The sequence below is a fragment of the Glycine soja genome, chromosome 7 (assembly GCF_004193775.1).
Source record: "Glycine soja cultivar W05 chromosome 7, ASM419377v2, whole genome shotgun sequence".
Classification (NCBI taxonomy): Eukaryota; Viridiplantae; Streptophyta; class Magnoliopsida; order Fabales; family Fabaceae; genus Glycine; species Glycine soja.
The window spans coordinates 8807367-8829319 of record NC_041008.1 but is presented as its reverse complement, the minus strand read 5'-3'; the positions used below and the strand labels follow the sequence as shown (position 1 = coordinate 8829319).

The 21953-nt window shown below is 32.4% G+C and overlaps 3 protein-coding genes and 1 long non-coding RNA gene across 6 annotated transcripts; 3 read left to right on the top strand and 1 right to left on the bottom strand.

Annotated features, from left to right (window-relative positions):
* On the top strand, positions 1–2275 carry LOC114418621. 2 transcript variants are annotated; one of them, XM_028384057.1, is made up of 3 exons: positions 1–876; positions 1858–1930; positions 2039–2275. In XM_028384057.1, the coding sequence occupies exons 1-2, from the start codon at positions 352–354 to the stop codon at positions 1927–1929; spliced, it is 597 nt and encodes a 198-aa protein (XP_028239858.1). In that variant the 5' UTR covers positions 1–351; the 3' UTR covers position 1930; positions 2039–2275. The 2 variants fall into 2 exon arrangements, with proteins under 2 accessions (XP_028239858.1, XP_028239860.1); XM_028384059.1 differs by having other exon boundaries at positions 1858–2275.
* Positions 2276–6991: 4716 nt separating this feature from the next.
* LOC114418620 lies at positions 6992–8951 on the top strand. Of its 2 annotated transcripts, XR_003668067.1 has the most exons (3): positions 6997–7414; positions 7551–7859; positions 8544–8951. It is a non-coding gene; the product is annotated as an uncharacterized LOC114418620 (long non-coding RNA). The 2 variants fall into 2 exon arrangements; XR_003668066.1 differs by having other exon boundaries at positions 6992–7414; positions 7551–8951.
* Positions 8952–12793: 3842 nt separating this feature from the next.
* Positions 12794–14381, bottom strand: LOC114418794. Its single transcript, XM_028384310.1, has one exon. The coding sequence runs from the start codon at positions 13955–13957 to the stop codon at positions 13223–13225; it is 735 nt and encodes a 244-aa protein (XP_028240111.1). The 5' UTR covers positions 13958–14381; the 3' UTR covers positions 12794–13222.
* A 6440-nt stretch (positions 14382–20821) lies between these two features.
* On the top strand, positions 20822–21953 carry LOC114419802 (protein EARLY-RESPONSIVE TO DEHYDRATION 7, chloroplastic-like). The gene is made up of 3 exons (XM_028385593.1): positions 20822–21052; positions 21133–21431; positions 21911–21953. The coding sequence occupies exons 1-3, from the start codon at positions 20822–20824 to the stop codon at positions 21951–21953; spliced, it is 573 nt and encodes a 190-aa protein (XP_028241394.1).

Sequence of the window (21953 nt, the reverse complement as noted above, 5' to 3'; positions counted from 1 at the left end):
AAATGAAAAAGAATTATGGTTAGCGAACGTTAATCTGAATCCGGTGGTCTGAGCCTCTCTCTCTTGTCTGTGTTGTGTTTGTCTATGTCATTCTTCCACCCTTTCATAATGCATACATAACACAACAAACCATTCTCCATTCTCTCTCAAATCGAAAAAAACTCTGCAAATTCAATTCATTCCTTCATCAACCAAACCCCACAAAGCACACCACACAAAGAGGAAAAAAAAAGAAACCCACAAAACTTCACACACGATCATAAGAAAAATTCAACGAGGAATCGAAAAGTTCACTGCTTTTTTTCTTCTTTCTTCTTCCTTTTCTCTTAGTGTGTGATCATCGTTTCGTCGATGGCCACGGGCCCCGAAAGATCGAAGCCACTGCACAACTTCTCCTTGCCCTGTTTGAAATGGGGCACCCAACGGTTACTTCGCTGCGTCAACGCCGACCTCGATCATCGCCGATCCTCCAGATTCCACGCGCCTCAGAACGACGCCGTTCGAATCACCAACAAGCGTAAAATCGACGAGGTGGGGGGTCTCAGAGAAGAAGAAGCTGCTGCTGCCGGTGGTGCTGCTGGTGGCGCGAATAATGCGATGATGCCTTGGAATTTGAGGACGAGAAGAGCTGCGTGCAAGGCGCCGCCACAGAACAACGAAGAGGAGCGAAGGCTTTTCGACACGAGGTGTTCTTCGCCGCCGGTGAAGGAGAAGAAGAAGGTGGTGGTGGTGGCGGGGAATAATAATAATGAGAAAGTTAAGTTCTCTGTTTCTCTCTCTAAGGAGGAGGTGGAGCAGGATTTCTGGGCCCTGCTCGGAGCTAGGCCCCCCAGAAGGCCCAAGAAGAGGCCCAGGATTGTGCAGAGGCAGTTGAATGTAAGTAGTTCTAAGTAATTTAATGCTTTCGAGGTTCCATTGTTGATTTATGAATTGAAATCATATATATCTTGTTTTAGGTTCTCATGGTTTCTGGATTTTTTTAGTTTAATTGTCATGCTCATGCATTTTCAGTTTAATAAGTTCTATGCTGCCTACCGATCATTATTCATTCTTGAGATGACTTTTAAGGTAGTTTTATTAGAATAGTCAACAAATTTACTATACATGGCAATCTGGGTATTTGGATGATATCATGATGTTATAAAAGACCTGACTTTTAAGGTAATTATTATAAAAGGCGGTAAATTCACTGTTTGCTAGCTGGTTGGACACCAACCAATGTGGTTTCCGGTTGGCGGTGCTAGGAGGAACTCACCAGCTTGGGTGTTTCTACCTGCAAGAACTTTGATGCTCAAGTCCGAAACCGTAAGAGGAGAGTGAGAATGAATGGTTAGATGCAAACATGAAGGCGTGGCATACATGCCGAGTGCACGGTAAAAGCTTAGACAGTTACCGCAAATTACGGGGGCCACGTGACAAGACGGTTAGGCTGCACACAAGATGCGTGAATAGGTCGAGGTCAGTTTGGGGTCCTCGGTAAGACACATGTTGGCCAGAAAGGTCGGCCAAAGAAGACGAACTTGCTTCAATGTCACTCCTGAATCCAAGACTTAACAATGTCCTGAATCTGGCTTTCGTGGCCAACATGTAAGGCGGTGGAGCGGAGGAAGGCAGTAGGTTGAACCGTTGAAGGCTGGTCCAGAACACTTACCAATCTGTGGTTAAATGATAATGTAGAAAACCTGAGTTTTAAGGAAGTTACTAGTTATTATAATAGTCAGCGAACCTACCATAGCTATTTGTGATTGAATTATAACTTAAAAAATCTTTATATTGTTAGTGTATTTCAATTAGGTTTTTTTTCAGTGTTGTCATTTTGCTCTTCTCACATTGTTTTTTTGGTTCAATTTATTGCAGACACTTTTTCCTGGTTTATGGCTGGCTGAGATCACTGCAGAATCCTACAAAGTGGCTGATGTTCCTGAGTGAGGTGAATTTTGGTGATAGCTTTTCTTTCTCTATCTGTGTAACAGCAACTGTGAATTTCAATTTGCTCTTTAACTAGAATTCATGAGTGGTCAATGGTTATGCTGTGCAGGGGCTGAAATGAATGGCAAACACTGATTGTGACTCTGAATGGATCCCCCATTTATTTTTGCTTGCTGACTTCCTATGTGTTGTGACATAAATAATGGTAAATTCCAAATCATCTATGTAAATCAAAGGTTTAATTCAATAATCATGAAATTTTGGAATTTTGCAATTAGTTGTACTTGTCTGAATGTTGTAGCTTGCAGATTCTATGAATCAACGTTCTTTTGTGCATTTCTTTGAAGATCATCTGTTCACCATTTAATTTCTCAATTGTTTATTTAACCCCGCATTACTTGTTAAGATAGTAAACAGTCCCTTTGTTGTATTGTAGTAAATCTTCCGATGTTGCACAAAATTTGGAGATGTCATTTGTTCACCCATCACAGAGCAAATTCGATATTCTCTTTAGCAGAATCTTGAATGGTGTTGGTGATAAAATTTATTGAGCCATTCTTTCTGTAGGCACTACGTGAATCTGCTTCATGAATCTAAGATCTCCAATATTAGAATTCATTTAACCTACTATTAATATAGTACTATGGGAAGTTGGATGTGGTACTAGTTTTAAAAGGTATAATGATAGAGAAAATTTGGCATACAGAGATTTCCTTAGCATGCAACAGTGACTTGCTGCTAAAATAATATGCATATTAATGCAATGGCGTGACTTTCTTGAAAGAAATATGGTGAAAGGTAATCCTCTCTCCTTCGTATTTTATGAAATAAAGGGAGGGAAACAATGGTTTGGTTGACTTCATCAGTTACAAACTTACAAAAAATGCCAACTGAAAGATTTGTAATGTATCTCCCAAAACTTGTCCACTTCTGTTGCTAAAGTTCCTATTCTTTCCACAAAACCTAGCACAAAAGTTTGTGACAATATTGAAGCCAAATGCAACTCCAGAACAAATAAATGAAATGAATGAAAAAATTAGTTGTAATAGTAACATCTGTGACTGTTTAAATTTGGAAAGCAATGCCATTGTTAAAGTGATTTAAGAGGGTCCTTTCCATCAGAGGTAAGACCAGTTGCCCCAAGAAGGGACAGGTAAAATTTGCACAAGTTGTTTAACTCACGAAAATAGTTGAAATTTTGTTCAAAAAAATACTTGCTGTGATTATGCTGCCATTCATAAACTTGCTCAATATTTTGCTCACCTAGGTGTGAGTTCATTCCAGGTCAAATAATATGCCTGTTGCAGTTGCAACTGTGGCTATGATAATTCTTGAATTCTGTTGTCATTGGCATGTTACACAGCCTTTTTCACTCTCACTATCTAGCAATTCAAGTACCTGCTAGTGATCAGAGTTCTTGTGTAGCATTTTTCATTCCATATTGATCTCCTGTACCTATACTGTGATGTCAAATATCAGCAAGCATTGGATTGTCCTAGTTGGCATTGAACTTGCCAAAATGGGTTGTTGAGAAATAATTGTGTTTGTGGCCGTCCAAATTAGGCAGCATCTGACAGGTTTTATACTATTCAATTAACAGTAATGATTAATTATTGGATATCTTTTTTTCGTTTTACTTTTGTACATCAAATTCCCTCTACAGGGAATGGTTCCTAGTAGGACCATTGACATGTCGGCTCTATATTATATTTGCATTGGAATAAAAGTAAAAAAAAATGTAAAACAAAAATGATGAGCAAATATCTGTCTAGTCTTTAAACCAATTGGGCCATGGATAAACCGAAAAGTGGTATATCTCTTGAGGATTCTACTACTATGAGTCTATGAACCTACAAAGCTAGTCTTTAAGCCGAAGATAACAGTTAGTTCAACATGCTTATTTTTCAGACATTGCATATTTGTTAGAGGCCACATTCCATTTACAGGAAAGTTAGATCTCTTGAAGGATCAACAATTATCATAATGACCCACTGCTTGGTTTAGTTAAGAAAGTTTACGTAATTGGAAAGGTACTTACTCTAATTTTCACACCATAATCCTATTTTTCAATCAAACACTCTAAATAGGTGCCATTCTTTTTTATCTCATTAAGTAAATAATCGTTTTCCTTTTTAAAAGTTCACTCGGTAAACTTTTTTTATTTTTTATTTTTTTAAAAAACAGCTTATTCAATCATCCAGTACAAGGGTTCTTCTGCTTTCTTTAACTTACGAGTTATTTGAGGATATGCTGATGAGTTTCATAGTCCCACTAGCCTACTTGTGAAATCTGGTTAGGCACGACCGATTGGACCGGTCCAACTGGGACCTGATGGTCTAACCGGGCCGATTCCATTATTGGATATGTCACGCAATTGACTTGAAATGACCCAGTCAAACCCAATAGATTAGGTCACCAAATCTCGGTTGAACTGGTCCGACAAAATCAGTTTTACAAAAATAAAAATAGATCATCTTTACGACATCGTTTTGATATCTCATATTATTAATTGTTATTTTAGATTTTAGAGTATAAATGAACATTTCTAACTCAAATAATGTTAGCTTATATATAATAGATATATATGTATTTTTGAATTTTTTAATATATATCGGATTAAACCGGATCAATTATTGATCTATCAGTTGGACCACTGAACCACTACCTCCACCAGGTCAATATATGAATTGGTGGATTTTATGATTTTATTTGGGTTATTTCTATTTACACTCCCTTCCTACTAATACACTTTCCTTTTTATTTTATTTTTCCAATAATATCCAATAAAATACACACCCTATGATCATCGAAGGAGGATTCTCCCAGCTACACCCCCCTCTCTGTACGTGGTTTCCATCAAACCAAGTGCTCCTCACATTTCAAAGGCAAAAGCCACAACATTCTTGCTTCTCCTACCCGTGACCAAGCCAGGGAATACACTCCTTGAAGCTTTTTGCAAGCTTTGATCACTGTTGACTGCTCCTTTGAAACAAGCCAAATTGAGTTATGCCTCATGCCATCATTCTGATGGTGTTGTCGATGAGTTGTATAACTTTGAAGCTAACAGCCCATTTTTAAATCAATAACAACAGAAACAGTCCCTTTGTACACCAAGGTTCCAAACCTATCTAAAATGGAATAGGAATCATCACACCAGACTCAAACAGGTGACTTTGAGGCAAGAGGAAAAAAGGGCTCGTAGGTTGGATGATGATGATGTCATGGTACAGGGAGTGTATTTATTAGGGGTACTTTTGAAAATAAAAATTAAAATGGGAGTGTATTAGCAAAAAGAGGAACTGGATATAGCAATTCCCTTTTATCTATCGTGTCGGGCCACTAATTTTGGAGCCTTTGTTGCTTTGATTTGTGCCTCTTTTTTTAATCAATCAAGTGAAGAAGGAATTTTGATATTTACACCAGTTTCCTAAGTACACCCTCATACCCTTCACCGTTTTTCATAAAGAAGTACACTCCTTTTGCTTTTTGGAAATGTCTTTCCAGAATTACATATATCTATTCTAGAAATGTATTTCTGGAACTATGATTCACAGAATTGGAGATATACTTTCGGAATAAGTCTATATTTTTCAATAAAATATCACTTAAAGAATTAAAATGGTTGACAAGAAATATATAAAAAAGATTATAAGCGCTTATCTTAAACTCATGTTTGTTAATTTTATTTTCATCCTATCATTAGTGTTCTTTAAATCCTATTTAAAATTTTATTTTCGTCTTATCTTTATTATTCTTTAAACCATAATTTTAAAGTTATCTTCACCATATATTCATTATATAATACCATTTTTCATCATTATTTTATACAATATTTTTCATTTTCCTTCATGTGACACAGTGTTTCAATGTACCTTGAAATGCAGTACTAGATGAAAGAAAATGTAAAATATTATATGAAATAATGATAAAAATGCAGTACTAGATGAAAGAAAATGTAAAATATTATATGAAATAATGATAAAAATGCAGTATTATATAATGAATATATGATGAAAATAGTTTAAAATTAGGATTTAAAGAATAATAAAAATAAAATGAAAATAAGATTTGAGATAGAATTTAAAGAATACTAATGATAGGATGAAAATAAAATTAACAAACATGGGTATAAGCATTTATCATCTTTTCTTTTGTTTCTCATCAACCATTTTAATTCTTAAGTAAATATTTTATTGAAAAATATATAACTATTTTGGAAGTATACCCCTAGAACTATGAATCATAATTCTGGAGATACATTTCTGGAATAGATATATGAAATATAGAAAGACATTTCCAGAAAGCAAAAGGAGTGTACTTCTATAAGAGAAAGGGTGTAATGGATACTTGAGAGGTGGAAAGGAGGGGTATGAGGGTATACTTAGTAAAACCGGTGTGTAAATCGCACGAGCAAAGAAAAAAATCAGGGAATAGTAATGAACCTATATTCATATGTGCAAAGATATTTATATATTCATTTTTAAACTCATTAAATGAATCATCTAAAATTAGGGATGTCAAAATAAGCCTAAATCCGGTGAGCCAATCCGGTTCATCATGGGTCTGAGTTAAGTTGGGCAAAAAAAATACAAGTTTTACAGTATTGAAAGAAAGCAAACTGGCCTCACTTACCCCACAAGTTAGGTGGGTTCAAGCTAGTGACTCGTTAAATCCACCTAAGTAATAGTTAATACAAAATAATAAATTAATAATAGATTGGTTATGTTGTCTTAACAAGTTGGTATTATGATGTTGTTGAACTATCATTAAGACTAATATTTGGATTTAAGACTTTAGGATTTTAAGACTTTTGAATGGTATTTTATGTATTTTAGAATTGAGATATTTGATTTGAATGGTTATTTTCATGATTATATTAGATGCTTACGCTATTACAAAAATAATTTTTTACGACACACATTTTAAGACGATTTTCAAAAATCATTTTAAAATATCAAGCAGTGATAATTTTATAAATGATAGGAAACATACAACAGCGATATTATAAAAATCATCTTAATAGAGTGTTCAAAGACTGCTTTATTAAAATCGTCTTAAAAGTGTTCAACTATGATTTTTTAAAGAAAACCGTCTTTGTCTCCTCAATCCTTTGTTAAAAATCTTCAAAGATGGCAAAGGCATAGTCATCGAATTGAAATGTCAACTAGGGTTAAGAGTGCATTCTCCTTCTCCTTCTTTGCCATATTCGCCTTCTCCTTCTCCTTCGTCACTATATTTGCCTTCCTGGACTGTTTCCACAGCGCCTTCCTCTCCCTCCTTCAGCGTCGGGTAAAGCCTCCCGTTAATCTCTTTTTGCATCTCTTCCTTTTTTGATTTCATGGCCTCCAATGCCGCCTCTGCCTCGCTGACGTTGCCATTCCCGTTCCAAAAATCATCCATGGTTTTCAACAGAAACGACACCGTCTCAAGCAGCCTATCAGCGCAGTCTGAGTACTGGTGACTCTTGACTCTTTGTTTCTCCACGGTGCCTCTCTTTGCCCAATAAAAATCGTCTTATACTATTTTGTATTCATCTTTTACTTTTTTTTTTTATTTTATTTTTGGGGCTAATGCCTTAACGGTGTTAGGTTATAAAAAAATCTAAAATATCTTAGCCACAGACGCAGAGGTAAAGGTAGAGGAAGAGGAGGAGATGGAGACGATGATGATGATGAGCTGCGTTTCAATTTCAGAGTTCAGTTATGAGAGGCGCTATTAGTGTGAGATCCTCTTCATCTTTGTGTTTCGGCACACCCAAGTTGTTCAATTCAGCAAGGGTAGCAGTGAATGGTCGATGAAGAAACAAAGGTTTGAGTTGCAACGCCATGTTCGATTTGGGTGTGCCCAAACTGGTCGTTATTGTCGGCGTGCCCAAGAAATTGCCTGAAGTCGAGCGTAGCATCGACAAAACTGTAAAGAGCTTCCAATAGGTAGCTTTACTCTCATATTGCATTACCACTAACTCTCTCCACTCCTTGTGCTGGAGATCACACCATCGAGCAACTGAGGGATAATTTCAATAAGATCCAAACCCAAACTGTAACAACTGTGAGGGGAAAAGTAAAATAAAATGGGAGGATGGTTATTTGTTGGATTTTGGCATTCACTTGTCAAGTGTTTTCCACATTATTGCTTTTAAGGATGGTACAAACATGGCAGTGAAAGAATCTTCAGAAATGGCCAGTTCTTTGAACCAAGAACCAAGAAAGGGAATGATTCTACCATTTCAACCTCTTTCACTTGCATTCAATCATATTAGCTATTATGTAGATATGTCAGCTTTCACATATGCTTTCCTTACACTGGCATGTTATGATTACAAAAATTTCCTTCTTGCAGATGTTCTATCTGTCCCTAGATGTTTGGTGTTGTAGCATCAATCAATCATGTTAACCACCTCTTTGAATTCACGAGAGCTTAGCTTTCTTGAATACATAACAGAATAAATATAAAATCTCTTGTTCAACTCTTAAGGCCATGTAAATTATTCTTGAAAAATTCAATGCTCTTATATGTTTATCAAAATTGTTAGAAAAAGATAAATTTAATTCAAGCCTATTTTTTTCTTCATAGTAAATCTTCTGATTTTGTTTTTTTGACTTCTATTACATCAGGAAATGAGGAGTCAATGAATCAATAAAGATCAACTTCAACTACTGCAAGATGTTAGTGGTGCTTTTAGACCAGGAATTTTGACAACACTTGTGGATGTATTTGCTGGAAGAAAAATAGGTGGATACATTGAAGGAAGTATTACCATCTGAGGTTACCCAAAGAACCAAACAACATTTGCTAATAGAATATTTTGAAGTGAGTGTTGAAGTTTTTATATGGCTATATCGTCTTTAGAACTTAGTTTCATACATTGTGTACCATGGTATGCTTAGCGTGTGCGTGTTAATTTTGAAATTTGAAATTACATAAAGTTAGGGAAATAAACTAGGATCCATCGTAATGTATATGATATGTACTCATAAAACAAATAGCATATATGATTTGTTAAAAAAAATAACAAATTAAAATTGGTGTAATAATTAATAGTGTGAAATTAACCTTTTGGAAACTAAACTAACGTTAGTGGATTAAGGAATAATATTTAACTAGTATTTAATAGGATATTATTTTTATATAATTAGAATTTATTAAAAATGAATATTTTTAATATATAAATTATATTATGATTAAAATTCATAACAAATGTATGTCTTTCAATATATAAACTATATTTTGAATTTACAATAAATAATTTAAATTATGTAAAAAACTTAAATTGTGATGCAAGATTATTGAAATTTTTTATAATTTTTTGTAAAAATTGATTGAAATTCTTTTTTGATATAGATATTTTAAAAAAAAGCTAGATTAGAAACAAACTTGTGAATAGAATTAAGCTTTGTTCCATTTGCATTCTTGGGATGGATGGTGGAAGACTTCTTGAAGAGACCATGAGATGAGGACCAGATGAATGTCCTAAAAAAACATATTCTATCCCTGTAGAAAATCAAAAGTACTAACTGGGTTTTCAAATTTTTTTTTTATATAAAAAAAGACATTTTAAGATGATTCTCTCAAAAATTATCTTAGAATACATAACCGTCTTAAAATCTTAAAATTATTTTAATTTTTTTTTTATAAAAAACATTCTAAAATGATTTTTTTTCGAGAATCATCTTAAATGATAGATATTCTAAGATAGTTTTTTGGAAAACTATCTTAAAATTTTAAATTTATTTTTTCTTTTTTTAAAAAGATATTCTAAAACGGTTATTTGACAAACCATCTTAGAATTCCCCATTTTTATATATTTTTTTAAAAATACATTCTAATACAGTTTTCATTGAAAATCGTCTTAGAATGTGATAATTTTAATAAGGTTATTTTTTTTAGAACCGTCTTAGAATATGCAATTTTTCTAAAACGGGTTTTTTATGAACCATCGTAAAATTTTTTACTTTCTACGATGTTGACTACATAGACGATTCAAAATATCTTTGAATATGTCGTAGAATTGATGTAGAAACCTCTTTTTGCATTAGTGTTAAATGGTTATTTAAGATTTTTGTTTGTTGTTTGTATTTCTATTTAAATCATTAGAATGCCTTTGGTTGAAAAAAATGTTACTTTTAAAAATATAAAAAATAGAGAAAAAATGTTTTTAATTTTTAAATTTTATTTTTGGATTTTTTTTATTATAAAAAATTTGGTGAGCCAACCCACCAACCCGTGGTGGCCAAGTTGGGCTATAATTTTTGTGGCTCATTTAAAAGTGAGTCAGTCTTACTCAACCCGTTTAAGTTTTAGCCCTTAGCGAACCAACTCGTGTGGATCAGACTGCCGATTTTGGCACCCCTATCTAAAATGTGAATTTGATATTTATATGTGAATATATAATTATTATATAATTAAATTTCTAATGAATATCTTTGTATGCTTTAATTGTGACCTCTTTTGGTGATGGTCTTAGTTGCGGCCTTAAGGGAGATTTAGTCTCACATCAATTAGTAATAAAATCGAAATAGTATACGTAAGTGAGAAACAATTCTCACTTTACAAAATAGTTTTATGAGATTGGATTTGATCAACATCCATAATCTAAAATGATATTAGAACAAGTAAAATATGTAACAACATGTCTACAAATACTGAGAGTGTTTACTAACATTTAAATCTGCAAACAATAAATTAATTGATTTTCAAAAACCAAAATCAATTTTCAATTTCCTAACAATTGATTATCTTGTAATTTTTTTTATTCTTTCTCATATTTGTCTGTTGTGTTCTTCTTTTTTATTCCTCTCAAACTAAACATTCCTTATTTCTACCCTATTTCTCACCTACAATTATTCATACTATTTTTTTCTTCTATATTTTCATCCATCTTATTTGTTTCCCTCTTGCAACATACCGTTAAGGATATTCCAATTCCTAACCATAAAGTATTTCAAATAGTACCTATACCCACACATATCCATATTTTGTTTAATAGTCACTTGCAGTGGCGGACCTACGTTCAAATGAGGGGGTGTACTTGCACCCCCTCATTTTTTAAAATTTATCAAATTTGTAAATAAAATTTTATATTTTTATATTTTATTTTATTTATATTATATAATTGAACTCACTAATTTTATTTTTTATAATTTACTCCCACTAATTTAGGGTCTTGGATCCGCCACTAGTCACTTATACCCTGATCCAACCCTATTTAATAGGTAAATACCTTATCCATTAATATAAGTAATTGAGTTGAGTATAATTTTTATCTCTAAGTTCAACAAAATAACATTTAATGTCTGAACAATGATTTGATTTTTAGTGATTAAAATTATTTATTTATAGGCTATACAAATATCTTTTATAGGAAAGAGTCATATTCAAATTGAATAGTATCATTAGGGATGACAAACACTTCCTCTTGAGACTAAACTTGAAACAATTGATTAAACTAAAATAGTTCACACTAATTAATCTACACGCTATGGTGATTCATTGAATTTCAAACTAATTGTTTAAAAAATTACTGAAAAATAATTTATTAATTGATTTGTGAGGGAATCACCATTATAATACTATGATTAAGTCTTGTAATCAAACTATTAAATAAATTTTTGCTAATATTATATTATGCATACTAAATTTAAGTTAAACTAAAATATATATGTTTTATCGTACAATCACTAATTATTTATCTTAAAAACATTTTATGATCAAATAAATTAATTAAATGAAGAACATTATTTTTGTCATAAAAAATTTAATTAATTTATTAAATCACTAAAAATAGCATTGATAATTATTTTAGAAAAATGTTGGAGTAAGTGTATTTTGAGTAATAAAATTTTGGAGGAATAGATATTATCAATTTTAAATTAAGAGCAATCTTAAAAACGTTTTGTTATCACTATTTATCTATTTAACTTTGGTTCTTGAGTGAATTTTCCTAGCTCAATTCAGGTTAATTGGAATCAATGTAAATTCCAAATATTGAAATTTTTAGACCAAATTATCGTTATATCTATGAGCAATCCCTATTGATTTTCGTACTTAAAGTGAATGTCAACCTCTACCCAATTGAATTACAAGATTGATAGTTAACTGAAGATTTGCGTGCAATCCTCTCATTTTTCCTCACTCACAATTTGATTAATCTTTTCCAACCTTGCACTGAAAATTCATTCGGGCTTTGAAGAACATTTATTATTCACGATCCCAATAATTCACTTTGTTTAGGACAACCTAATATAATCATGAATGCCATAATCCGCTGACTTCAAATTCCTTTACAAATGTACCCTCCAAAAAAAATCATCACAAAAAGCCTAACTTGATCAATGTTGGTAATTATTGCGCCAATGCAAAACCCCGCACATCATGGAAAAGAAAAGTAAATGAATAGAAGTTTCTTGTATTAGTAAATTAATTTATATGATTTCGAAAGTGGTGTGTAAACCACCAGGAATTATAAAAGTGCATTAGTGAAACTTGACATTACTTAATTTACTTTAAGCTTTCTAATGTGAAACAAAATTCATTAGAAGTTCAACTACTAGAGAAACTTATGAAACCTCTCCATTTGGAAATTGGAAACCAAGCATTTATGGACACAAATTCTGCCTGTCCAATACACAACACAAGAAACTGGGACGGTTCAATATATTTCTATGTGAAACACATCAACTCTTAAGACTACATGTGCCTAATGTCTTTTTAGATAAACCAAAGGATGGTCCATGATTAGGTAGGTTAAGTAAGGGAAAAGCTAATTCATATACCAAAATTTCCACAAGGTTTCATCAATGATTTGTTTGTTTGCCCATGAAACTGACACCTTACTTGTTATATTTATGCAATTGGAGACAAAATATTAGTTAAATAGACGGGGCAATATTACTCATAAAATAAAAACCAGTGCTTATCTAAATAAGTACCAAAAGGCACAAGGTTCTATATTTAGGAATTGGTAGGAATCACAGAAGAAAACAAAATGGGACAAAACACTAAAGATGGATTCCCGTTGTTCTGTCTCCCAAGGTGGACCCTTTTATGTGCATGGACATGCATTCAGAAGATCCATAATCTGTTACAATAGTCTTTTAATTTCTAATACTAATAATCATTATCTTCAATCTTTCGTATAGCTTAATCAATTCCATTGATTACCATGCTAATTAGTAACTAGAGTACTAGACTTTATTAATTCTCACTTTCTTTGTCTGATCAATAGCAAACAATGATTATGAAATTGAACCAAGATGAATTCATGACATGATGATGATGATAGAATATGAACAAATCATTTCTTGCTCTTCTTAACCTTCCCAACACGTAAAAATGAACCCAAACCAAACAGATGTGCACTTCCCTTTGAAACACAAGGTGTTGGTACGTTCAAGACAGGATTAATCCTAAGGCCTTTGGGATAAGACCCTCCATAACTCTTACCTGAAGGAGATTTTTGCATGGGATACATATTTAAGGTAGAAAACGAATATGATGATGATTTAGCTGCTGATGGATGCTTGTTTGAACTCACTCTCTTCGGATTTGCCACTGAACCTGTTGAGTTGCTTCTTGACAAAAGAGGTATAGAGCATACCAAGTTCTTCTTTGTATCACAATTGAGACTTTTACTTCTATTGAATCCCCAAAAGGATTTGGAATGAGGCTTCTTCTCATGATCAGGATTCACATCTAGGAGTTCTCTAATGGTTTCTTTCTTCACTTTGTCAACACTTGAGGCACACGGACGAGGAGGAAGTTTTGTGTGAGGATATTTCACATGATGAGTGAGTTTTCTAGCTGTGGTTTTGTCTTGCATCTGAATTGGAAGGATCACCCCATTAGAGAAGAGTTCATCTGCTGAAGATGATTCGAACTCAAGGCAGGTGCTTGTGCTGAACTCAAAGTCAGAATTTGAGTCATGCAACAGTGTGTCACTACAAGGAACACCTTGTTTCATTGGTAAAACTTGTAGTTCAGAGAGATCATGGGAGAAAGAGAGACGGGGAGGACCTGTTTCTGAGCACATAACCACACAGGTTCCTTCCACAGACACAAAAGGATGAAAACAAAAGTGGGAAAATGAAAGAATTCAAAGGTGAACAGAAAAATAATATGGCTTTAAGGATTGAAAATATGAGGTTGCTTTTGATTCAGAAGTTTTGAAGACAAAGGAACAGAAAAAAATCTTTTCATAATCTTTCAGATATAAGAAGATAAAAAAGAGAGGGTGTATAAGCATTTATTCAATTTTCGAGGTGAAGAGAGATTCTGTGAGAATTGGAAGATCAAAGGAGATTTAATGTTCTTCTTTTAAAGAAAAAATTGAGGATTTTGTCTATTACTGTTGGAGAGTAGAAACATAGGAGCAAGACAAAGCATATGATTTAAAAGAGAAAATGTTATGTGATAAGTTGTTGTAAAAAATGTTGCACTCTATAAAATCAGTAAAGGTGATGCTTGATTAGAGGAAAGTGACTCAATCACAATCTAATTCTGCTGATTTGAAGGAATAATGTTTGGAGTCTTTGTCTATAAAACAGCCAACCATCAAGACTTGTTCTATAAGATATAGACTTTTTTGGGTGTTGTCATCCTAACTACTGATTAAACCTTTTGTTCTTTTCCCCTATCATATCATATTATATAAAGATAAAGGGACATTGTCTCATCTCTAATCTCTAATTTAAACAATCATAATAACAAAAATCAATTAGAGAGAAAGGTACTGCCAAATACACATTTCAATCAAGATTATATTGATCTTTCATCTAATTTTGTTTCTTATATATGAGAATGATTTCTTAAGCACATGTTGATAAAAATAGTACACTTTTTCCCATGACCATTTTGTATAACAAAATTAAAAATGAATTAAAATAATCAAATGATTTGGGTGAATCGGACTGCAATACTTTTTGGGTTAATTTCCCTACAGTTAAATTGTACATATACGGTAGGGTGATTCGTAGTTTTCATAAAATTCTGCTCTTCTTGCCACTGATCAATCAATTTAGAAGCCTGTAAATCATGTGTCTCAAGTACGAGGTTCCAATAAAACTAATGAACATATTCATATCCAATTGAGTTATTATTATTATTATTATCTCATTTTTATTCTTATCTTTCTCTTTATTTCGCCTCACATCATTTATTACATCTATCATTTTTTTTCTCTTCATTAGTTTTTCTTATGTCTCTTCCGTTGACTCATACACTCCAAAAATGGGGTAAAGGTTCATCATTTTCCTATCCAATAATGTTTGACACACATCCCTTAATAAGGCAAGAGATGAGTAAAAGGAAAAAGAGAGAAAATAAGAAATAAGATTGATGATGTGATTAAAAAGGAAAAGACGGAACATGGGTTTTGAAAAGCATGTAAGAAAATGAGAAACTCAACCCCAACAATATAATCCTGATTCTTTTCTCTTACATCTTATCATCAGTTTTAAGGCAACAAGTATTATCGTTATCTTAGAAAGTAAACAAAAATCTGCTTGATTTATTGAAGCATGATCAAATTAAAGTTCCAAGGAAATCAATTAATTAATTAATAAACTTCCCCTAGTTCAAAATCATTGAAAGCTGGATCTTCTATTACTAGGAAGCAGATGCCATAAAAGAACTTCCCATCTGCCTACCAATATATTCAACAAATAGTGGAGGGTTAGTACTGCAAAAATGTTACAATTGGCCACTCTTCGTCTTCATTAGGTACGATTATTACTATCTTTACAAATTTCACATGATGATGAACTTGACAAGGATCAACTCTGCTAAAAGTATAAGATGTAAGGTGCTAGTCCACTCAATAGTACCTTATTACCACCTAACTACAAAACTTATAGGTATAGGACCGGAAAGAAAATTAAAATGAATCTACAATCTTCCTATTTCTGAAAATGTCACATTGAAGTGTAGTTTGACAATTGACGCCACCTTAATTAATGAATATTAAAGAGTATTGTAAGTTTACGTGACATGCTATCTATCCCCTTTTACTTGGTGACTTGGTCTGATAAATAAATGACAGAGACATTTTTAATTTTTTTAGCCTAAAGATTAAAAGGGCACTTTACAGTTATGTGATACATAGAAAGAATGATGTCTTCCTCCTTTCAGTGACTGGAGGAAAATGTGGTTAAAAATTAAAATATTAGGTATAAGAACCCACAAAGTGTGACACAAGTTACCAGTAGCTTGAGTGATTAAGCATATGACAGGGTTTGATTTGTGATTATGGGAATAGAGTAATATGTATAGATAGAGTAGTCATTCTTTATCTGACACTTACTTCTTTAGAGATCAGTCTCATGGCTGTGAGCACTCGAGTCATTAAGCATATGACAAGGTTTAACTTCTGATTATGTTGATAGAGTAGTATTAGGTAGAGAAATTAACTCTTAACTGGTACTCTACCTCCTTAGAGATTAGTCTCATAAGTTGTGGGAATATCTTATGTCTACCCCTGATCCAATATATTTAAGTATAAGATAAATTAATAAGGGTGAAAAGAAAAATAGGTTGGAGCCTCTTGATGGGCATATATACTCTATATAGCATGGGATGTGGGGGTTGCATTTGAGGATGGACCCCAAGTCTCCAACAGATAACTACTATTTTCTTCTTTTAACCAAGACAGATAACCCATTTTTGTCAACTTGCCATGTGAGCAATCTCTCAATTTGGAAGAACGAATAGGCTAATGACCTTGATGACAAAACAGTCCTTAAGCCCTTATTTGGGGTGCTCAATACTTGCCACAACATGGGACCCTACCCAACCACTATTTGAAGGCCCCCCTAAAGCATCTCTCGACCCAGAATTGGCATCACCAGAAAGGCAGAAACAGTTGTTTGGTGCAAGCAAAGATGTTATGAATGTAACCAAAACTATAATATTATATGCTCTAGAAATGCCATGCACTCTATACTCTATAGTGAGACCTATCCTCATCATAGTTGATAAACCATACATATCCAGACTTGGCTGTGATTGCTTTAGTGGACCCTGAGTCCCAAACAGAAGAAAATATATCATGCATACGGCAAATAGATCATTCGCGTACAATAATAATTCAACTACACATAGACCCGTCCGATGCATGGGTTTATAAATAAATTATTTGTTTGATAAATTAAATTTAAAGATATAATTTTTAATAATATTTTATATTATTTTCTGTTAAAGAAAATAAAAAAATATATAAATTAAGATATTTTTTATCATCAATATATTTATAAAAAATATTCTAAAATTAGAGGTTGATCACTCAACTAAAGTTGATTAACGTAAAGATAAAAATAAGTGTTATATATAAATTTTTTAAGACCAATACAAGAATAAAGTGAAATTGACATAATAAAGTAGGTAAAGAAATATATTTAATGAAAGAAAAATAGTCAACCATAATGATTAAAAACATAAAAATGATGTGAATAAAACATCGAAAATTGTTCATTTAAATAATTTTTTTGTATTTATTTCCTTTTGTTGGTGGTGACCTGTTCAATTTTTTTTTTTGGTGTGCTCTTTTTTAAACTTTGAAATATATATATATAGTCTTTCTCACTATATATATATATATATATATATATATATATATATATATATAGAGAGAGAGAGAGAGAGAGAGAGAGAGAGAGAGAGAGAGAGAGAGAGAGAGAGAGAGAGAGAGAGAGAGAGAGAGAGAGAGAGAGAGAGAGAGAGAGAGAGAGAGAGAGAGAGAGAGAGAGAGAGAGAGAGAGAGAGAGAGAGAGAGAGAGAGAACTTAATATAAAAAATAAATTTAGAAAAATAATTTCAATTTCACAATATGTGACAGCATAGTAGTGATGAACTCTTTTATATATTATCCTTTGAATGTTCCTTTGACAAGTTTGTATGCATCATTTGTTGAGACAATTCTTAAACTATGTATCGTGTATAAGTTCCCCTCTTGTCAAATATTATTGAATTTGAAATCATATTCTATCGCTACATTTGGTGGAGTTTCCAGTTGCAATATAATTAAAAATGTAAATTGGATTAAAATTAAAAATATTAAATAAATTTAATCAATATAAAATTTGTTTAAATTATTTAATGTTAAAAAAATCATTTTGTGATATGTAATATTGGAGATAATAAATAAATTTATATTTTTAATAGTTAAAGTTGATGTGAAATATATTTTTTACAGACTAGTGTGAAAAATAAATAAATTTCAATTTTGTTTAACCAACATATTTTTTATAGATTAGTTTGAAAACTAATTTTAGATCATGAACTTTGTTGATGTGAAATATTTATTTTCATTTATATTTATAGAGCAGAAAATATATTAGGATTTAGAAATTACTAATATGAAAAAATTGAATGGTATATAAAATGTAAAAGAAAATGGTTATAGAATGTAATATAGAACATTGAAGATTGTGAACATGAGAAGCATTTGGAGGTCAGAAAGATTGAATTGAAATGTTTTGATATAAGTTTTGTCATATTGTGAGTAACATTGAAGAAGGAAGAGGGAAAAAAGAAGTGATAGATACAAAATGAGAATGTTTTCCTTTCTCCAAATCATCAATTTTATTGACGGGACAACGTAATAGTGAGGAGTAAGATTGAATTGAAATATTTTTATATATGTTTTGTTATGTTGTGAGTAACATTGAATAAGAAAGAAGGAAAAGAAAAGTGATAGATACAAAAGGAGAATGTTATTCTTTCTCCAAATCATCAATTTTGCTTACTTGACAACATAATAATGAGGAGCTCAACTTTTATGTATTATAAATAGATTGTCTAGGTGGTCATGGTGGTGCACGTTAAGATACCTTATTATTTGTGAAGAAAATTGCTTATCAATGGGAGAAAAAAAGGCAAGTATCGAGGGCCACTATTCCGATGAGTAAAATCTTAAATTTGAGTACATAAAAAAAAGTAATAAAGTAATTAATAAGAGAGATGATACTAAAAGTAATAATTCAAATTTTTTAATAGAAATTAATTAGACAGTTTGTCCATATCACATTTCCAATCATGATTATCAAATTCTCAAGTTAACTCGTTAACTCTTACGAGTTATAAGTTCACTTACTCTTTACGAATGAATGGAGCTTTGATTCTTTTGTTTGAAATTGGGATTTTGGAATTATCTTAATCTGTAAAATGATTTCAATTTGGGTAATAGAATGAATGCTTGTTTATTAGTATCTTACTGTTCTAAATCATCTAACAAATAATAGAATTTGGGATTTTAAAATGTTTTAACCTAGGATGTGTTAGTGTTACACTTTTAGTAACACTAATTTTCTAGTACTACTATATGAACAGTGTGGCCCTTTGTTTAGAGGAAAATTATTATGTTTTCTGAATCCATTTCTCTTTTTTCTTATTTCAGATTTTTATAACTCTAATTCTAATTTTTTTTTTCTTATCTTTATCATCAAAAAGCCAGATCATGGGCAACTCGTTATATATGCTGGAGCCTTGCCCGTAGATTTCTCAACCACTTATTCATCTTCTAAGCAGAGTAGCTCATGCAATAAACCATCTTGCCTATGAAAATACCATCATTCAGACCCTTCTCAGGTTTTTCTCTTTTTTTACATACCTTAAAATAATCCTCTTGTTGAATTGCTTGAATTCAAGGACACAAAGGTACAGGTTCCAGCTGCAATGGCCTTGGGAACTCTTGCTTTTCAGAATGATGACAATAAAAATCAGGTAGTTGACCTTCTGCTGTAAATTGGTGTGATGCATTCTGTTGTTGTAGTTGTTTACAACAATGAAATTTTTTTGCAGATTGTTGAATGCAAGGCATTACCCACTCTTGTACTAATGCTTCGATCAGAGGATATTACAATACATTGCGTGGCAGTAAGACGCTTCTATGAATTCACAGAATCCCATGTATTTTTTAGTTTACTGCTTGCAGAGTTCTAAATTACTGGCACTAGCTGAATTAGTGCATTTTGTAGGTTGATGTGATTAGAAAACTGGTCAACTCTTCTCCAAATAATAAGAAAGAAGTTCTTCTAGCCAGGGATTTACAACCTGTCCTTTGTTTACTTAGGTAACATTATACTTCGGTCATGGTTTTTCCTGTGAGCAACCTATTGATGAATGATATGTTTATTGAACATGATTATTGTTTTCTGAAAGTAAGCCACTACTTCCATATTAGTAATTTTGTACTTTTCTCCCCCAATTAATCTTTGCAAGTTCGTAATTTCAATGTAGTTCCCGCTGTTCGGAGATCCAAACAATGGCAGCCTTTTTACTATGCCAATTTGCAACAGATTCAGATTGTAAGGTGGATTAAGTTTTGTGTTGCAAACTTGTTATATGATAAACCTGTGTTATGAAATCCTTTTATTGACTTCCATACTTTGTGGTTCACGCAGGTTCATGTTTCACAAAGAGGAGCTATTCCACTATTGGTTGACTTGCTTAAGTCTCCAAATGCACTACTTCAGGAAGTGTCAACTTTTGCACTTTGGAGGTTGGCAAAGGTGATTAATTCAAATTTTAATTATAATATAATTTATATATTCAAAAGTATTTATTTAATATAAATTTTATTAGCTTAAATATGTTTATCATATCTGGAAAATAAATTGATTTTAATTTATTATCTAAAATTCACTTCTGAGTTATGATCATTTAGGTATTTAAAAAAAAATTATGTTTTAATATATTATAGGTCATTAGTCTCGTTTTGTTACGTGATTAAGATGTGATGTCATCAAACTTAATCACTTAACACATAATCAAATTGAAGTCATTGGTCATTATTTATTATTTAATTTATTTTAAAAATCCAATTTATATTTTATTAGGTAATAAAATAAATAAAAAAACGTGATTGGAATTTGGAAAATGTGAGTAATTAATTCTAACCCCGATGCTCCACTCCATAATCCCAATCGTTCATCCTCCTCGCAACCTAGTCTCTACCCTTCCATTAAACTACAACGACCTCGCTGAAAACATATTCCCTGAGGATGCCACTGTCGCCGGATCCCCCTCTGCGCCACCAGAGGCCACCGAGAAAGCCGTCCTCCGAATCCTCGCCGCGATCCTCAACCTCATCGACAAGGACTATAGTGTCGAGCTCGCATGTGACGATTTCTCCGTGATCTGCCTCTGACAAGGCGACAACCTGTCGTCGTGTATACGTGCGTCGCTGATGAGATTCAATGGCTGCTCACGAAGGACGCCATCGTCGTGAAAGTCAACTATTTGCACTACTTCTTCTCCTTCTGCCTCCCCAAGGGTTCCAATCCCGACAAGGAGGAAGAAGATATGCTCAGCTACGGCTTAACGATCATGTTGAATGGGCAAGAGCGGTTACTAAAGGAACTAGACGCCGCGATTTTGGAGGACTGCAGTTGTTTCTCCGTGCGAAGTATTTCAGAGAATGTCAAGAAGAAAGAGGAGGCAATGGATTGTTTCATGGCGAGAGAGGTTTCGTCGAAGGATTTGGAGTCGAGGAAGAAGATGATGGATGGACGGTTCCATGTCATTATTTATTATTTATATATTAAATAAAAAATAATGATATGGCTTCAATTTGGTTACATGTTAAGTGATTAGGTTTAATCACGTAATATTCTATTGGTCACATCATCACTTAATATAATATAATGAGACTAACAATAAATACTACGTCGAAAATACAAATTTTTTAGATATATAATTGACCAAAAGTGAATTTTAAATAATAACTTAAAAATAACCTATTTTTTAGATATAAAAAACATATTTAAGTCAATTTTATTTATATAAAATAAATATTTATCTTATGCATTGCACCGGCTAGAATACTAGTTTATAGTATATAAATCACAACAAATGGTGCAAAAATTTATGCTCTCTTATTGGGTAAATATATATAAACTTAAATATGTTTGTAGTATTTGTAAAATTAACGTGTTTTTAGTCCCATATTTTTTGGCATAACCTTTTTTTGAACATAAAACTCAAATGTTAGGACTCACATAATCAAGCCAGTATTGCTCATAACGGAGGTATAG